Consider the following 19,172-nt stretch of genomic DNA (forward strand, 5'->3'; position numbering starts at 1 on the left):
TACACCAATTCATTAGTTTTGCTGTGGTTTTTTTCTTTTCTCTTTTTTTCCCATTTCTTTAAAAATATAATTTGTTATATGAGACAACTCAAAGGAGGAGGAACAATGGAAAAATCCTAATGGCAAAAAAGGACAGAAGTAAAAATTTAATTTAAAATATGTCTTTTATTAATAACATATAGTAGACTTCAGGGATTGTTATAAGAATCCAGAGAAATAATAATTATCAGTAACAATTGTATTATACATTTCAAAGTTTACAAAGTGTCTTCTTACATATTTTATTTAAATAAATTAAAGCAACCCTGTGAGATAGCGAAGTTATTATTCCCTGATTAGAAAATTGAGGCTCAGAGCAAGTAAATGGCTTGCTTCTCATTCCATAGCTAATCAGTTTAATGCTGATAGAGTTTAAACTTGGATCTCTAACTCCAAATCCAAATGCTTTTTCAATCAGTCTATGCTGTTTGTCAATCATTTGACTAGACTTCAAAAGTACTTCGAATGAAGGGCAGAATTATAATGCTAAACTCAGTGATCACTTCCCCAATGATGCCTTCCAAATCACCCCTCTATACTTCATATGAGCTATATCTAATATATCTTTCTCCTTAAATCTCCTTCAATTCTTACAGAACATTTGTGGACTCCACTTTGTAACTGTTACATTTTATTTTCTCTTATTCTTGATTATCTATCTGCAGCTTCTCCTGGCCAACTGCATACTGCAAAAAGGACTGATACTGGGGGATCTGACATCTTTGTGTCTCCAATCCTGGACACATAACAGGTACTTAATAAATATTTATCAAGTTGGAACAACTAGAAAATAGATAAACATGATTAAGTTAATAAGAAAATAGAGTTTTGAGGGATGAAGTTTACCTTGTTGCAGGCAGTGTACTGACTCGAGTGAAAAACACGGATGGCTCAGCTTCTACATGAATTCCCAAGGACAGGTTCCTGTAATATCCATCAATATGGCCTGGGCCTCCTGAATATTTAAAATTCAGAATGGCTTCTAGTGTCTAGAAGGGGAAAAAAGACACCCAAAAAAGTATTATTAAATACAATGTAATAGTTAAATAGTTGATTAATATTGTCTTTTGGGGATGCTGAAACCTTAGAGACAAGAGGTAATTTGAAAAACTTACTTCACAGCACCAGAATTTCCCATTTGATAAACTTATGCTAAATATTGCCATGATTACCCACCACAATTCCCTTTACAAGTCACATTGTGAGGTGGAGATCATTGACTAACTCAAGGGAACCCAGTGGTTCCTTTGGTAAAGGTTTCCATACTTAATCACCACTATCATAAAATTATTGTGTAAAGTGCACCTGACACTCTTAACACTATAATATTAGATAATATTAGGGTCCTTCATTTACCCACACAATTGAGAGTTGAATATTTCTGGGGAATATTCAGGAATTTTCAGGATTTGCTAGTGCCTTATCCCAAAGAAATTCTTGGTAATTTACTTTGTCTTTACTTATATATGTACATAGTATTTTCACCCCAAAGACTGTAAACTCCTTGAAAGAAGGGATCATTTCATTTTTGCCTCACATTACCAGTGCTTAGCTTGTAGCAGATTCTTAGTAGTCAATTGTTGTCATTTGTATTTCAAAAGACAAAAATGAAATTACTATGTCAGGGTCAACATGTCCAAACATGGCTGATCAGACCTATATAAGTTCAGAAGGTTCTTCCACAGGCAAGGCACAAATACCCCCATAAAAAAAAATTAAAGGAGAGTTGAGGGAAATTGTCAACCTCATTCTTTCATCCAGTCATCAAAATCCAGAGGTAAGACAAAAGTCAAGATAAATGGTAATGGCTTGAGATACAAAGCCTAACCAAGCTCTAAGTACTCCACAGTACCTGCTTCTGCCATCTTCATAGTACACTGGAACAAACTGTTCACATCTGCCTATTCCTCTAGGGAAATTTTCACATCCAACCTTCCAATCACGAACCTCTTCACATTTGAATAGATTGGTCTTCTAAAGTAAGAAGCTTTTATTTATTCAAACAGACATTTGTTAGAGAGGACAGTGTACTATGTAGAGAACTAATTTTGGATACAAGGATTTGAGGATCATCAGTTATCCTCAGGCTGGGTTAGATACCTGCTGAAACAATTTTTCCAGATATGTATGCACTATGCATTCTATAGCCTCCTGGAGCCACAGATTTGGGGGGTTAGGTAGACAACAGTGGTGGAAAGCAGTCCCCAAAAAGCTCTTAGTAGTCCTTACAGCAGAGTACTGGGGTTCCCTGAACATCCATTTATCCATGTAGGATCTTAATAATTGTTAACTGAATGCAAGAATGAATAAGTTAATAAAGTGTTGTATGAAGGCAGATAGGAACATCATAACTGAATGAAAAACCTAAGTAAGGTTTCAGGGAAGAGGTGACAGTTGGGTTTTTTTAATCTAAATTCAGAATTTTACACTGATCCCAAGTCCCAATATTGACTAAATCTATGCCTAAATGGGTCATTTACTGAGAGTCACAGACTCACAGAATTTATTGCTAGAAAATAATTTAGAATAATCTATTTCAAGTCCCTTATCATATGAGAATACTAAAACTCAGAAAGATTGAGTTCAATATCACACAGGTGATAATTAATCTAACTAGAAATGGATCTCATGTCCTTGGACTTCAAAAATGTACCTGTCTGCATTATGAATCACAACCTCTAGCATGATATTGTGTTTGAAGAGATTCAAAGAAGGAAGGAGAAGAGACAAGGGAAATGTGAGAGTATCACTGAGAAAAGGAAAAGATGGGAAGGGGATGGGTCTTGAAGAAAAAATTTAATAAAGCCACAATTTTGTAAAAAGCCTTTGCATTTTATTTTTGTTATTAAGCAAAAGATTAAAATTTTTCATACTCATTCCTTTGTCAGTTCTGTATACGTATGTCCTGTTTCTTCAACTTAAAAATAAATTCTTCAAGTGCAGGAGTCATACATTTTCTATCTTTTGGAAAACTAATATTAAGAATTGGTATTCAAAGAACATTTCAAATCTCATAAAGCATTTCAAAATTATTTTTTCTTATTTGTTGGTGTTAGCAATCAAGTGAGATAAAGAAAGAATACTAGTCAGAGAGTCAGAGAATTGGGTTCAGATCCTAATTTCACTCTTTATTGTGATGTCAAGCAACTTGTTTAACCATTCTGGGTTTAAATGTTCTTACTTGCAAAATGAACGAGAACTAGATTATCTTTCAAGATAGTTAGAAAAGGCAGTAATTCTTTTTACCATATTACAGAAAAAGAAATTAAAACTCTAATAGGTAAAATTACTTGACCAAGGACATAAATAAATAGCTTAGCTTCAAGTCAAACTCAGTTTTCTGCCTCCATATTCATACTGCACCCCTGCTCCTGCTACCTCCCAGGGTGTTCATATTTCCATAATGATTTAGAGGTTCACAAAGTGCTTTTCTATAATGAGCTTGTGAGGAAGGCAGTAAAAATATTATTTTTCCCATTTTATTGATAAGAGAACTATAAATGCAGGTTGTATCTCATAACAATCTAACTAGGGTCTAATCACTAAACTCTCTTTCCATATCTGGTATTCTGGGGGAAAACAAAAACAATAGACAAACTCAAAAGACAATGGAGCTATAGCAGCACAGCTGAATACCATCAGTGCATTTCTCATTTCCCAGAACCATGAGCACGAGCTGCACAAATTTAGACAGCTGACACTGCCTTCAACAAATATGTCACTTCAGCCAAAAAATCCACATCTGATTGAAAATTTGATGATGCACCCCTGTCCCTCTACAATCAAAGTTTAAATTCAGTCAAACCTTTCAAGCAAGAGTGTGTAAGTTGGTTCTGTCCCGAATGTTTTCATTGAATTCGCTTGCTAATTTGTATTGATGCAGGCAGGACTAGAGTGTTTTAAAAAGAAATTGCTGGGAGGGTTGGCAATGGAACAAAAGGGGATGGAGAAGAACCAGTCAGTGAATAAAGAGGGAGAGGAAAGGCTCCTCTTTCATATTCTGATTTCATAAAACCATAGAATATTAACAGTAGAAGGGATCCTAGGACAAAGAATAATTAGAAAGGAAAGGATACACAGAACTGAGAATATTTGAAAAAGGAGAAATGTTAGAGCATAAAACACAGAATATTTAGAATTGTAAATGGCCTTAAAGATACTCCTTTCCAATACCTGCATCATAAAAAGTAGGTTGAGATGTAACACAAAGATAAGTCATTATTCAAAGAAGTCTAGATAAATATATATAATGGACAACAATTTATTTTTCTCCTCTTATTAGTACCTATAAATGATTTAATTCCCTACAGAGGGAAGGTGGGAAGGTAGGAGAAAGTAGGAAAGAGGCGGAAGAGAGAGAAGGAAGGACTTATTAAGAGCCTACTATGTGTTAGGCACTGTGCTGACTTCTAAATATTATTTCATTTGGTCCTCTCACAATAACTCTGGAAGATAAATGCCATCATCATCCTCATTTAAGGCAGATTATGTCCAAATGAATACTAGGCATTCCATTATAAGTCATTAACATAAAAAAAGCCTCTCTAGCAAGTTAACACCTACACTTTTGAACTTAACTTTTATTTATCAGAAAAATTTTAAGTGAATTGTCCAGTTAACCAATAGGTATTATACAGTACATGGTGTTTTCTCACATGGGGATTCTACAGGATTTGCATTTAATCAAATAAATGATTATTAAGCAAAAGGGGCAGAATTTTATTGAGTACATTAAAAAGATTACATAATGAAAACATTTCCTGTCTGAGAATCCCAGGGTATTATACTTTTGAGATCCAATGGATTTATAGTGTAAGAGATAGGTAAGATAGCTGTAGTTTTGAGGGAAGGCAATATTGGATTCAGATTCTTTTCACTTTAGAGGAGACTGGATGATGAATTCACTGGCTGAAAGAGCCTTTAATTATGATTTAGGTAAAAGCGTAAGTGATTTAGTATAATCCCTAACATAATAAGAGCTTGATAAATACTTATTGATGGTAACATGCTTATCAAATTTGCCAATGACAAAGTTTGGCAGAATGGCTAACACATTTGATGACAGTATCAGACTCCAAAAGACCCTGACAGGCTAGCCTGAATTGAAACTAATAAAATGTAAATTAATAGAAATCAAAAATCTTGCACCAAAAATGCAAGTACAAGATGGCTAACAGAGAATCTATATAGGATACCTGAAAAGAGAATATGAAAGTAATTAGATGTCATCAATGAAATCAAGACCCTAGGCCCTGGAAAACTATAGAGTTGGAATCTCAATGGCAAAAGAGATCTCAAAGGCTATCTAGAGTCCAACACACACGATTGAGAATCTTGTCTATTATAGGCATAACCTGCTAGGGGCTGCTGGGGATCTAATTCTGACCAGCAGAACAGATCTGTTCATGTGAGAGGATGGTAACAATACAAGGAGACTGAGAGGCAGTTGCATTCTCTAACCTCTCTCCTTTTCTCTCTTGCCTCCAATTTATATCATTCCATATTCACAAGCAACATCAGTGTCAGTAAAGACTGATTTGCACTCCCTTCAAATGTATTATGATTCATAGCACAGAGGCTTTGGGAGAATCGACCTACCCCTTCACACTTAGGTATGGTTCTTAACAATTCTCCATTTTTTTGTTTTATGGGAATATAATTATTTTTCCCCCAACAACAGTCAGTAAGTTTGTCCAATACTGTGAAGCAGCTGATATGAGTCTGCATGCTGAGCAATGTGAATATCTTTGTCCAAGTCTTTTCTGTCTCATTCCTCTGGATGGTTGCAGAGTGAGACGTTATAGTAGGTATTGAATCATGTGAGATGTTATGGAGTCAAACCTTCTGACAAATGGAGAAGAGGATTGTAGTCAGAACAGGCATTTTTCCTAAGTCTCTCATCAGTCTCCTGATTGGGGCCTTTGATGTGGTGGCCCATTTTAATGACCCCGACTGAAAAAGTCTTACTGGGTCTCTTCTCCCTTTCCTTCCCCACAGGTTACCAAAGGAACTCTCCTGGGAGGATCCTACTCATGAACAACTCTTATGAGGCTTCTTTGTTTCTTGTGCCCCACATTGGGTGCCATTTGTTATGGGAAAAACCTGCTAGTTAGTGGCTACTGGATGTTATGAGAGCCACCTGCCAGTGGCTGCTGGGGATCTAATTCTGACCAGCAGAATAGATCTCTTCATGTGAGAGGATGATAATGATACAAGGAGACTGAGAGTCAGTTGCATTCTCTGATCTCTCTCCTCTTCCCTCTTGCCTCCAATTTATTTCACTCCCAATCCACAAGCAACATCTGCATCAGTAAAGGCTAATTTGCAATTCCTTCAAGTATGTTATGATTCATAGCTGCAGAGGCTTTGGGAGAATCAATCTGCTCCTTCACGCTTAGGCATGGTTCTTAACATTTGTCTACAAAATTGCTGTCAAGGGATTATTCAACTTTTTTTGGAAGAGAGAATTCACCAATTCCAAAAGTAACTCTCTTTGTAAGAAAATTCTACTTATATCAAACTCAAACCTGCCTCTCTGTAATAGCTTTAATTTATAGCCAATAGCTTTGGCCTGATTTTGCCCTTTTGAGACAAGCAAAAAAAAAATTTAATCTATCTTTCACATAGAAATTCTTCAAATACTTATTCCCCTTTTTTCCATGTTAAATATGTTCAGCTCCTTCAATTAAAGCTTTCATAGAATGATCTCCAGTTCCTCCAATTTCCTGTATAGAATAACAAGTATAATGATGTTTATCCATGCTCCTCCCCCAAATTCCTTCCAGCTTATCCATGTCTTTCCTAAAATACATCACTCTCCATTATTGCCACTTCCTGTATTCTAAATCTGACCAAGAAAAGAAACGATTTCTTTTCCTGAAGTGAAATCTCCATTTACTTCCAATTGTAATCTTTAACCTTTGAAACCAGGTTTACTGTTTCTATAGAGTTTATTTTTATAGAAAATCAGGATTATATATTAATCAATTATATAAATCAATACATAACATAACATAAAACAATACATAACAAATAACATAAAACAATACATAACAAAGCAATACAAAACATAAGGGTTCATGAGCACATACTTTTTTAAGGTTACAAGGTACTTTCCTCACAACAACCTTATAAAGGAGATAATTCAAAAGTACAAACAAGAAAAGGCTCATTTGAAAGATGAGGAAAGAAGTTCAAAGAGAGACTTATACATATTTACCAAGTTAACGTCAGAGCCAGGATTTAAACTCGAATCTCCTAGCTATATGTGGATTCTTTTCATGAGACTATTGAGGTTGGGAAGGGGGACCCTAAAGTTTGGGGTCACAGACTGTGTTGGGAGGTGTCTCAAAAAAATTTGCAGTCTTGAATCCATATCCAAGTCAAGGGGCAAAATTTATTGTAATTGAAATGCTATTACAAAATGGGTTGAATTTCCAAAAGAAATTTGCAGAAAAATAAAAGCAAGGAGACACACTTATCCAGCTTTCTATCACTGATATGCTAATTCTATGGCTTGAAGGTAGGTGGCTTGAAGGTAGGAAAGAAACTAAAATTTTCCTCCCTCAAATTCTTATAATTATGATGGGAAGTACAGAAAAGAAAATGGTATAATAAATTAAGTCTTGCAGATGAGCTCTAGTGGTACCTGCTGAGATAAAGACTGAATATGGGTATTTTGTTGTCCATTATTTGTTTTTCCCAAAATCTACAGGACAACTTGGCTCAGTAAACCTGAGAAGTTTGGATCACTCAGGCCTATCCCAAACTAGTAACCCCAATCACTTGGGTCATTACTGACCTAACCTTTAACTCATTTAAAGTGACAGTATCACATCAAAAATAAATAGCCTCATTTACAAAGATTTGTTTTAAATCATCATAAAAATGAAGGCATAAGTTATTTTTTCAAAGCCAATCACAGGAAGGCAGTATGGTACAATGGAAAGAATCCTGGGTTTTTGTTCCTATGACCTGCATTTTTATATTAGCTTTTTTGCATAATGTCTACAGAAGTAATTTCCTCCATTCTAAGACAGTTTTTTCATTTGTAAAATAAGAGGGCTGCTGGAGTAGATGTTCTCTAAGGTCTTTCCTAAGGTGATTCTAAAATTTTGTTTAGGGGGAAGGAATTAACTAACAAAAGACTTAAACATGTTTTGACTACAGGAGATGAGACCTCAGTATCAAGAAGGAGCACAAGTAAAGGGAATGATTCTGTATTTTTATTTCAAGTTAGTTGTTTCTACACACTCTAGAAAATGAAGAATAGAGATGTAATTACCAAGAAAATGTACCATTTAAATTTATAAAAATCACATAGAGAAGAAAAAAGGTTTGTGAAGTTATTGAGTCTACTCTTTGCCTTTCCTCCTTTCTAAAATAATGAAATAAAAAGCTCGCCTAGCTTCAATAAATTAGAATATCTTAATAAAGGCACAGGAAGAGCTTGAAGGCAAAAAGATGTTTGTTTTTATTTTTTCCATCATAAAGTTATGAGTATCTGTGCACTAATCTGTCACCAAGTCTTCTATTTTCATGTATACATTCAATTACTTGTTTTAAGGCAAAAAAATTTTAGAAAACCAGCAGCAGACTAGAACTTAAAGGTTAAAAAAAAAAACTTTGGGTTATAATGGAGATTATTTATAGTTTTTCTACAAATCATCTTATATCAAAGGCAATCTTTAAAGGGATAAAAATAAGTTGGGTTTTCCAAAATAATGTCATTAGAATACCAGCTCCTCTAAAATCCTACTAATTCAAGATACAGAAAAGCTTATGTTATACAAGGTCCTGGAACCTACCCTAGGTGTACATATGAAAAGTGATAGATACAAATATGAAAAATCAATTCAAATAAGAGTGTTCTAGATAGGCATGGGCAGCTAGATGACAATACTAGATTAAGTGTCAGACCTACAGTCAGGAAGACTCATCTTCTTGAGTTCAAATCTAGCCTCAGCCACTGACTAGCTGTGTGACCCTGGGCACTTTCCATTAATTCTACTTGCCTTAGTTGCCTCATCTGTAAAATGAGCTGGAGAGGGAAATGGCAAAGACTCTGGACTCTGCAGATGTAGGTTAGAGAGGCAATGGATTCTTTCTAAATATTTGGCAATGAAAAGAGGATGTAAGAAATGAGCCAAAAGATGCTAGAGTCAGATGAGGGTGTTTTGTTTCTGTTTTTATTTTTTCCCCCAAGGACACAGTAGAACTGGACATATCTGTAAGTAGCAAGGAAAGAAACAATAGCAAGGGAGAGAGAGAAGATGAATAAAAGAAGGAATGATAGATAAAACAAGCTCTTATAAGAGACCTGGGTGGTATGAGATTAAAAGTACATAAAAAAAAAGATTAAGAACATATTCTATACTCTCATCTTCTGGGAGAAAAATTTTGTGACATCGTCTTGATTTTCTTAATAAATTGAGGGAAGGCCATAAAGGAGAAGGTTTTAGAAGCATGAGGGGAAAAAAGAAACAGAATAATCACTGAAAAGAATAATTAATTACTCAAGAACACAAATTAATAAGGAAGATTTTGGAAGACCAAGTTTGAGAAAAAGTAGGACATTAATAGCAGAAGGATAAATGTGAATCAAGGGTAAAGAACAATGTATAACTAATAAATTGGCTCAATAGATGGAGCATATGACTTGGACCAAGGAAGACCTAAATTCAAATTCTATCTGGACACTTCCTACTTGTGTGGCCTTGGATAAATCACTTAACCTCACTAATCTCACTCAGCTTCCATTCCTATGACTCATGAAGGGGTCCTCAAACTACGCCCCACAATCCAGATGCAGCAGCTGAGGACAATTATCCCCCTCACCCAGGGCTATGAAGTTTCTTTATTTAAAGGCCCACAAAAAACAAAGTTTTTATTTTTACTATAGTCCGGCCCTCCAACAGTCTGAGGGACAGTGAACTGGCCCCCTATTTAAAAAGTTTGAGGACCCCCTGGGACTCATGAGTATAAAAAATAAGTAAATGCAAAATATCCTGAAATTATTCCCTTTTTATTTAGTAAAGTAAGCTTTGAAATGTGGCAAGAATAATAACTTCAATTTGATCTACTTAGTAACTCTGAATTTAAGAGGCAAAAGTTCAGCATTGGTTGTTAGCCACAGGATTTGGTGTGGCGCCAATTTCTAGTGAATGTGATTCTAACAGTTTGTATTTAAGGTCAGTGAAACATTAAAATGAAAATAATGCCATTACTTTCCACTTAATTAGCACATTAGGAAAAAAAAAGAGAACACTTTCCTAGTGCTAATTAAGCCTTATAAATGTCAGGTAACTACAAATTAAAATGTTCCAACTAGAATACCATACCTACAATAATATAAAAGAATGATCAATAGCACTCTTCAACTGAATTCTTACTAAAGAAATATCCACATCATTAGAATGGCTGTTTAGGTTAGAGGCAATGCAAGAAAGTTCATTTATACAAAATGAGTACAATACACCTGTAAGAATCAATCCTTAAGATGGTGATTTCTAACCTTTAATATTGAATATTAAGGAAAGTAGTAGCATCAAAAATGAATGAGGACTGGAAAGGAACTTAAAATATGGAATGCAAAGAAACCTGAAACTAGAAAGGAGTCACCAAACTCAAAATTGCAAGGGATTTCAGAGGTCATTGAGTCCAAGTGTCCTATTGGAAAGAAATTTCCTCTACTAAGTTGCTAACAGGTGGTCATCCAGCATACATATAAACTAGACTTCCACTGAAAGGGAATTCACTAGCTCTTGATAAAATGTAGTCAATTATATGTAGTTCTAGGAAGCTTTTCTCTATAATAAGCCTACAACAATATTAGCACATAAAATATAAAGGGTGGAAAGAATATTAAAATATAAACAATCAGAGCTAGAAATAGCTTTAGTACACAGGAAAAAGAATGGCAAAAATGAAGGAATTTAGAATATAAAACAATGTCTGAAAAGGAAGATACAAAAATGAAGGGATTAAAAACATAAAGCTATGTCTGAAATGGAAGATATTACATAGAAGGGACCTACTACTGTGTTACATCAGTATTTTGAAAATAAAAATGATTTTATGTAAAAGGATGGTAGAATTGAAAGAAACCACCTTCACACTCTCAGGAGAGGACTTATAGGCTTAGAATTGGTGGGCAGGGAGAATTCTATCTAGCTTTCTTAAGCAATCTTCAGTTCTTTCTAGAGTACAGGTAACAGCAGCAAATGGAGGTGGTAAAGAAATTTTTCCAGAAATAGTTTAATATACAGCAGGCCAAAATCATAGAGCCATAAATCACTATGGAAGAAAGACACATGAGATACTTATTTCAGCAAGATCATTTTACAAATGAAACTGCCAACAAAGAAGGGAACAGAACAACTAATAGCAAAAGCAAAGCAGTCTGGAAATATTAAAAAGTGACAAGAAGTCTACTGTAGGTCTTTAAGTAATTTTATTAAGCATCACTGAAAAACTGTAAATTATAATAACTTTTAACTATGTAATTATAAGCTTTAAAAGAAGAGGTTAAATTGTGTGTAATCTTACATGGTACATTTTAGAAAACTTTCAAACAAAATAGTTGAAACAATGTTTTAGCACAAACTACTTTTTTGAAAAATTAAATTATGTGCTCAGTTTTGCTAACGGCAAGTGTAGCCAATCTGTTGCCAAGTCCTAAAGAGCTTACTTTTGAAACATGTCTCCTACATGATCCACTCCGGCTTGTCTCTTTTGACAGTACCATTTTGGTGCAGGTTTTCATTAGTACAATCTATTGCAGTAAACTGATGGCTGGTCTCCCAGTCTCAAGATTCTGTCCATTCCAATCCCATCCTCAAGCAATCTGTCAAAATGATCTTCCAAAAAATATAGATCTAATCATTTCATTCACTCCATCCATTTACAAAATTCCAATAATTCCCTATTACCTATTGAAAAAACATATAAGATCCTATTTTTCATCCAAAGTTCTTTATAACTTGGTCCCCATTTACTAGTCTTCTTAATATCTTATTTCCTGCTACATACACCATTCAATAATGGAAATCTCTGCTATCTCTAGAACAAGATAATCTATCTTCCAACTTTGAGCATTTTCATTGGCTAATCCTTTTGTTTAGACTTTTTCCCTCTTCATCTTCATCTCCAGGCTTCTTTTAAGTCCCAGATAAAATCCCATCTTCTACATAAAGCCTTTCCCAATCTCCCTTAATGTGACTGCTTTTCCTCTAGTGATTATCTCCAATTCATCTTAAACATACATTCTTTGTACATAGTTGATTGCCTATTGTCTACCCTTGTAGACTCTAAGCTCCTTTGAGAATAGGGACTTGCTTCTGCTTTTCTTTGTATCTATCCCAAATGACTAGAACATAGCATTTAAAAAATGCTTGTTTACTGACTGATTGACAATGATGACAATGACAATAGTAATGATGATGACCAACTCATATTTAAATGACACTGTAGAATTTACAAAGCTTTTCTAATACTAACTTATGAAGTATTATAAAGTAGTAAAAATATTAGATTTATTTTATAATTAAAGAAATTGTGAGATTGTGAGATTACTATAGCTAGAAATTATTTCTATATGACAATACTAGAATATGAAAACAATTGATTATTGTCTTGAGTATTAATCATAATGAGAGAAAGAAAATCTCAGACTTACAGAAAGAAAGAGTTAAAAGGGCTTATCAAGATAATTTAGTTCAAACTTTTCATTTCTCCCAGCCAGGTGAAAAGCTAGTCTTACTGAGGTCATTGCTGGGAAAAGACTTAAAGCTAAGTCTCCTGTTTTTTAGTTCCAAGCTTTTTCAATTCCATCACTATATCCACTGTAGTGAATCTCTCCCCAAATGAATGCCTCCTTTGGTGTCATTTCTTTCCCTCCTGGCTCTTCATACTCCACTTCAGACTCTCAGAATTTAAACAACTTTAAATAATCAAGTGAGTCCAAACATGTTATATTTTAAATGAAGAAATTGAGATTCAGCAAAATTAAATGGGGGAAGGGGGAAATTTAAGTGGAAATGCTGTGCTGATTAATTAATGATCAGCAGAGCTATACTTAAATTCACACATTATTACAAGCAATGAGCAATTAGTAAATTTTCCATTTAAACTCATTTAAGTAATGAAAATCACTATCTGCCTACATTAAATAGTCTTGCAGATGTTGCTTATGGAAAATGTCAAAGGAATACACTTAAGTACCATCTTAACTCCAGAATGGGATGTCCTGAAATGTATGTATAAGACTTCTAGAGCTATATAATTAAAATTCTAGGGAGAAATAAATACTAGTACACCATCATTAAAGGAACACACTGGGAACAAGAAAGAAATGCAAAATGACCTCCTCAAAAGAACTGAAACCTCCCATTACCAGAACTAACACATGATATCCAATAACTCAATAACATGACTGATGTTTTTGTAACTTCAAGAATCCACATCTGATTATATATTTCAAACTTAAGAAGAAAGCTTTAAAATACTAAGATCTACATTCGGGGTGCCATCCAGTCTCTCCATACCAGTAAACTGGGGTATGGACAATTTATCAACTCTATTGGTTTAAATCAATGGTAATATGGAAATAGCGTGGTGTAAAACAAAGAACCATGGATTTGGAGACAGGAGAGATCTGGGTTCAAATTTTAGTTCTTACATATATTTGCTGGGTGACTTTGAGATATAATTTATCTCGAATGTTGGAGGGGATGCGGGAAAACTGGGACACTAATGCATTGTTGGTGGAGTTGTGAACGAATCCAACCATTCTGGAGAGCAATCTGGAATTATGCCCAAAAAATTATCAAATTGTGCATACCCTTTGATCCAGCAGTGTTTCTATTGGGCTTATATCCCAAAGAAATACTAAAGAAGGGAAAGGGACCTGTATGTGCCAAAATGTTTGTAGCAGCCCTGTTTGTAGTGGCTAGAAACTGGAAAATGAATGGATGCCCATCAATTGGAGAATGGCTGAGTAAATTGTGGTATATGAATGTTATGGAATATTATTGTTCTGTAAGAAATGACCAGCAGGATGAATACAGAGAGGACTGGCGAGACTTACATGAACTGATGCTAAGTGAAATGAGCAGAACCAGGAGATCATTATACACTTCGACAACGATATTGTATGAGGACATATTTTGATGGAAGTGGATTTCTTTGACAAAGAGACCTGAGTTTCAATTGATAAATGACGGACAAAAGCAGCTACACCCAAAGAAAGAACACTGGGAAACGAATGTGAACTATCTGCATTTTTGTTTTTCTTCCCGGGTTATTTATACCTTCTGAATCCAATTCTCCCTATGCAGCAAGAGAACTGTTCAGTTCTGCAAACATATATTGTATCTAGGATATACTGCAACATATCCAACATATAAAGGACTGCTTGCCATCTAGGGGAGGGGGCGGAGGGAGGGAGGGAAAAAAAAATCGGAACAGAAACGAGTGTCAATATAAAGTAATTATTAAATAAAAATTAAATTTAAAAAAATAAATAAATAAATAAATGAATGAATGAATAAATAAATAAATAAATAAGTAAATGAATAGAGATATAATTTATCTCTTCTTAGCTTGAATTTCCTTATGTGTTAAATGAAGTTAATACACTATTTCACAAATTTATTATAAGAAAGGAGCTTTTTTTTTTAAATCATAAAAAGCTTAACGTGAACTATTATTAATGGAAAGAACAAATCCCCTTAGCACTCTGGGCATTAATGTCTTCATCTAAAAAAAAAAAAAAAAGGGGGTGACACTAGATTAATTCAAAAGGTCTGATAAACAATATTCTACATTTTAATCTTCGTTATAAAACTTTTTCCAGTTTTAACACTGAATGTTAAACATTTATATTCTGAGATCCTTTCTGATCAAGCTATGGAAATGTATGATTCTTTATAAAATGTTCTTGAATGAATCCTGATCCCCAGTCTCTCACACAGTCACTGATGATTCATATCCTCAGTGATGATTCTTTTTCTCAGATGAAAAAGAACTTATCATCAGATCCTAGGATATATAAGCCATGTCCATAGGCAACTAAATAGTCTGTGAAAATGAAATCCCTCATCCACAGCTAAGCTCTGCACATTGGCTCATGTCTAAGGTGACTACTGTTCAGACTTGGGTCCTTCCATCTCTTTTTAAGATCTATGACTTTAAATTGTTCTAGCAGTTTATTGACCACCATTATTAGGTCTCCATATTCTCCTTGTTTGGTATTTGATTTGTGAACCTCAATCTTTCTAATGAAATTCATTTTAGAATTCCAACTGCCTGCCAGAAATTTTTACCTAACTGGCCCATCAGTATCATAAACTCAGACTGATTAAAACCTATAGGACATCAAGGCAATAATGCTCAAAAGATAATCTGGAGACAAATTGTGGAAAACCTTAAAAGTTCAGCCAAGGAATTTGAATTTTATCCTAGAAGCAGAGAGAGAATCGCAAATGATTTTTAAACTGAGAAGTGATGTTACCAGGGTTGTGTAATAGAATGATTAACCTGGAAACTATGTGAAGAATGCTTTGAAAAGGGAAGATGAGAAGGAGGGAAACCAAATAAGCAATTAGAATAGTCAAAGCAAGATGGAAAATAGGTCTTGAAGTAGGATGATGGCATTAGGAATAGAGAAAAAGTACAAAGAGAAGACTGGAAATTTACAATTAGAAGTTATTCTCGCAGAAATATTCAATGAAGTCAAAGTAGATGAAATCACCAAGGGAAATTGTGTAGAGAAAAAGAAGAAAAATAGGATTAGGACAGATCCTCAGAGTCTACTCAGAATAAGAAAACACAAGAAAGGTGAAACTGTGGAAGAAATTGACAAAGCAGCCTTTAAATATCAGTCTTAGCTCCAAACTCAAATTGTTAACATTCTATGCTCTCAAGTATCTTCCAGCTCTAATACTGTATGTTCTAAATTGTAAGGTCTCTTACAGTTCTTATTATTCTATATTCTCAAGGTCATTTCATCTCTAATAGTGTATAATTCTGTAATTCCTACCTAAACTCTGTTATGCCTTCATTAAATCCCTAGTCTATGACTCCTGAGAATTCAAATATAACATTGAGCAAAGCTATTCCTGGGCATGTCATGCTTAATAGGCATTATGATGCTTTTATCTGATTGCAATAGGAGTAAAATACCATTTCTATTCATTTAAACTGAATTGGTTAAGATTCAATTATAGCTTAACCCTCTAGAGCTGCACAGAAACATGAAGCAGCTCCACAAATATCCAGTTCTGCTAGGGAAAACAGCCAGGGGCTCGGGTTTGGTGCTGGCACTACACCCAACAGAATAGGAAAGATCTAATTTTCCTGAAATGTTCACGCTGCTGAAAGGGTTGCCCCTGGGCCTGGTTGGCTATAAATTAGCTCCCATCTCTACTCGTGTCAGTTTCAGCTTTCATCAGCAGCAAAAACATGACTTACAGCAAGGAAAACACTGAAGAGATGCAAGTCCAAGAGAGAGATTCAATGAAATGAGCAAGCAATAAAAACTCACACTGTGAGTGTAGGAGACCTTTATAGTTTTGGGTGGAAGTAGCGTAAAAACAATTCTCCCCACTTTACATATTAAAAAAAAACAAAAAAAACTCTGAGTGAGAAGGTAATTTCACTATGTTTATCTATCCTAGAATCAGGATGTGAAACCAGGACTTAAAATCCTAAGCATTTAACAGCAAGAAATATGTGGGATGTCACCAACTTGGGAAAGGGAAAAAAAAAAAATGTCAACCACCACCACCTTAAAAAAAATTAATCACATATCTAACCCTCTAACAGGCAAAGAACTTGTCTATGTGTGAAAGACTGAAAGTTCATTGCTCAAAGGATTTTTTCAGCGTCAAATTTGGAAGGGTTTAAAGCAGTGCCCCTTAGAAAAAGCCTTCAATTGTATGTGGCTCTCTCTGTTCCTGACTCTTAATTTAATTTGCTTCTGCTGTTCCTTTTCAATTATTCAATCTCTTTCCTCTCCCATGGCCTTTCACCTCATGTCCCATCATTGGCAGGCTCCCTCATTAGGTCAGCAGACAAAAACTTTCCAACTTCCAACTTAAGTTAGGAAATTTCTAGTCTAATGGGAACATTGACTTCATGGCCAAAGGCTGTTTTCTATGTGTTGAGCTACTGTGTTCTAAGGTGTCTTTTAGCTCTAATATTCTAAATTATGTGTCTGTAAGGTCCCCACTATTTTTGACATTTTATATGCTAAAGGTCCCTTCCAACTGTAATGGCCAGTATTCTACTTCTAAAGTCCATTGAAAGTATCTCATCCTCATAAGAAGTGCAGAGACTGCACATCTAGGAGATCTAGCTGCTCAGCTGAAGTGAGGCTTTGTTATTACATTGAGAGTGGTCAGACCCAAACAAGATTAGATAAACAGATAAATACATACATACATACATACATACATACATAGACACATAAATAGATACATAGATACATAGAGAGAGGATGACTGTATCAGAGAAACAAAGAGATGAACAGCAACTTCCTTTGTTAATGTATCCATAGCTCCTGGAACACGGCAATCACTTATAAATGTTTGTTGGTTAACTGATTGGCATTAATGATAAAAAATAAAATGTGATAAGGAAAAAGGCAGGTGGTGTCATAAAAAATATGAAAAAAAAAAAAAAAACCACAAACAAACCATGATCTAACCTTTCAGGAGTGCTGAGGAGAAGGATCTGAGAAGTAGCATATGAATTGAGCCAAGTAGGAAAATAAAGCCTCAATTTAATTGGTAGAGATCATATATTGAGACTTGGGGGAGAGGAGATAAAACTGGAGTCTTAAGAAGAAGAGTTCGGGGAAAGTACAAAGTTAGTGGAAGAAAAGGGAAAAGAAGATATATAAAAATGAATAGGTGATCCACTGGCTTGGATCTTCAGTTATTCTATCATTAGAATGGGAGCTTCTTGAGTTTGTTGTTATTCAATAGTGTCAATTATATACAATTCTTGTGATCACTTTTAGGGTTTTCTTAGCAAAGATACTGGAATGATTTGCTGTTTTCTTCTATAACTCATTTTGCAGATGAGGAAAATAAGGATTAAGTGATTTGCCCAGAATCACACAGCTAGGAAATGTTGGAGGGCAGATTTTAACACAGGTCTTTCTGACTCCAGGTCCAACACTCTATTCACTGCACCAACTAAATCAATGATGCCTCAAAAATGGAACAGATTGCTTTTATATATTCATTTTCTTTTTGTATTTGGAAATATTTGAGAAGACACTGGATAAACTCTTGTAGACATGGGGTTCCTGCTTCATAGAGACTTTATGTTGCTGAAGTCTCTTCCTGCTTTGAGATTGTGATTATAGTGCCTAAAGAAATATTGACAGAATATATATTTCTTTCTATAAGTAAGAATGTATGGGTGCTCACTGATCTTAGAAACTTGTTTTTTGCCTTTGTACCATTAGCTTCTGAAAATAAGCATTTGATAGATGCTTATTGATTGAATCAAGATATGACAGAGAATATGATAGAGAAAAGGATATATAAGCAATGTCTCATGAGAAATTTGAGAAAGAAGGTCTGAGAAATTTTCTTGAAGGAAGTGGTATTTGAGTTGAATATCAGGAAGATATGGCTTCAATTCCCTTACTAAATTAGAAGTCAAATGCTAAGCGTAATGGGGAGAAGACATGGAGCTTGGACGTTTAGCCATGAAAATACAGTGTCACAGAAAGAAAGCATCAAAAAAAGGAATGACCTATAGGTCCATAGAGTGATTCATTACACAGTAAAGTCTTGGAACTTCAGTCATTTATTCATTAGAAATGAACCACTTATTCCATACACACTTATTCCAACACACATACATACACATACATACACACACACACACACACACACACACACACACACCCTGTTCCATTTTGAAGCATCAGTAATTGTTAGTAAACAGAAACAGAAAGGTTTTGAATTGGTTAAAATGCATATCCATACAAAAGTATGCGGTTTCAAAACTGAAATTTGCACATAATGATAGTAGGAATATAGACTAAGTAGGAAAACAAAAATGATCTGACTGATTTCCCTTCAATTTTGACTCAATTTCCTTTATACATCCCTGAG

At 34.7% G+C, this 19,172-nt stretch overlaps 1 protein-coding gene across 3 annotated transcripts in view; it reads right to left on the reverse strand.

Moving 5' to 3' along the window:
• Positions 1 to 19,172, reverse strand: part of TRAPPC9 (trafficking protein particle complex subunit 9) — a 1,007,235-nt gene that overhangs the window by 526,203 nt on the left and 461,860 nt on the right. For all 3 annotated transcript variants that reach the window (XM_051971143.1, XM_051971142.1, XM_051971144.1), the window contains one exon: positions 886 to 1,028. In XM_051971143.1, coding sequence (XP_051827103.1) covers positions 886 to 1,028 — 143 coding nt within the window. The remainder of the gene's footprint in view (positions 1 to 885; positions 1,029 to 19,172) is intronic.

This window comes from Antechinus flavipes, chromosome 1, assembly GCF_016432865.1.
Source record: "Antechinus flavipes isolate AdamAnt ecotype Samford, QLD, Australia chromosome 1, AdamAnt_v2, whole genome shotgun sequence".
Taxonomy (NCBI): domain Eukaryota; kingdom Metazoa; phylum Chordata; class Mammalia; order Dasyuromorphia; family Dasyuridae; genus Antechinus; species Antechinus flavipes.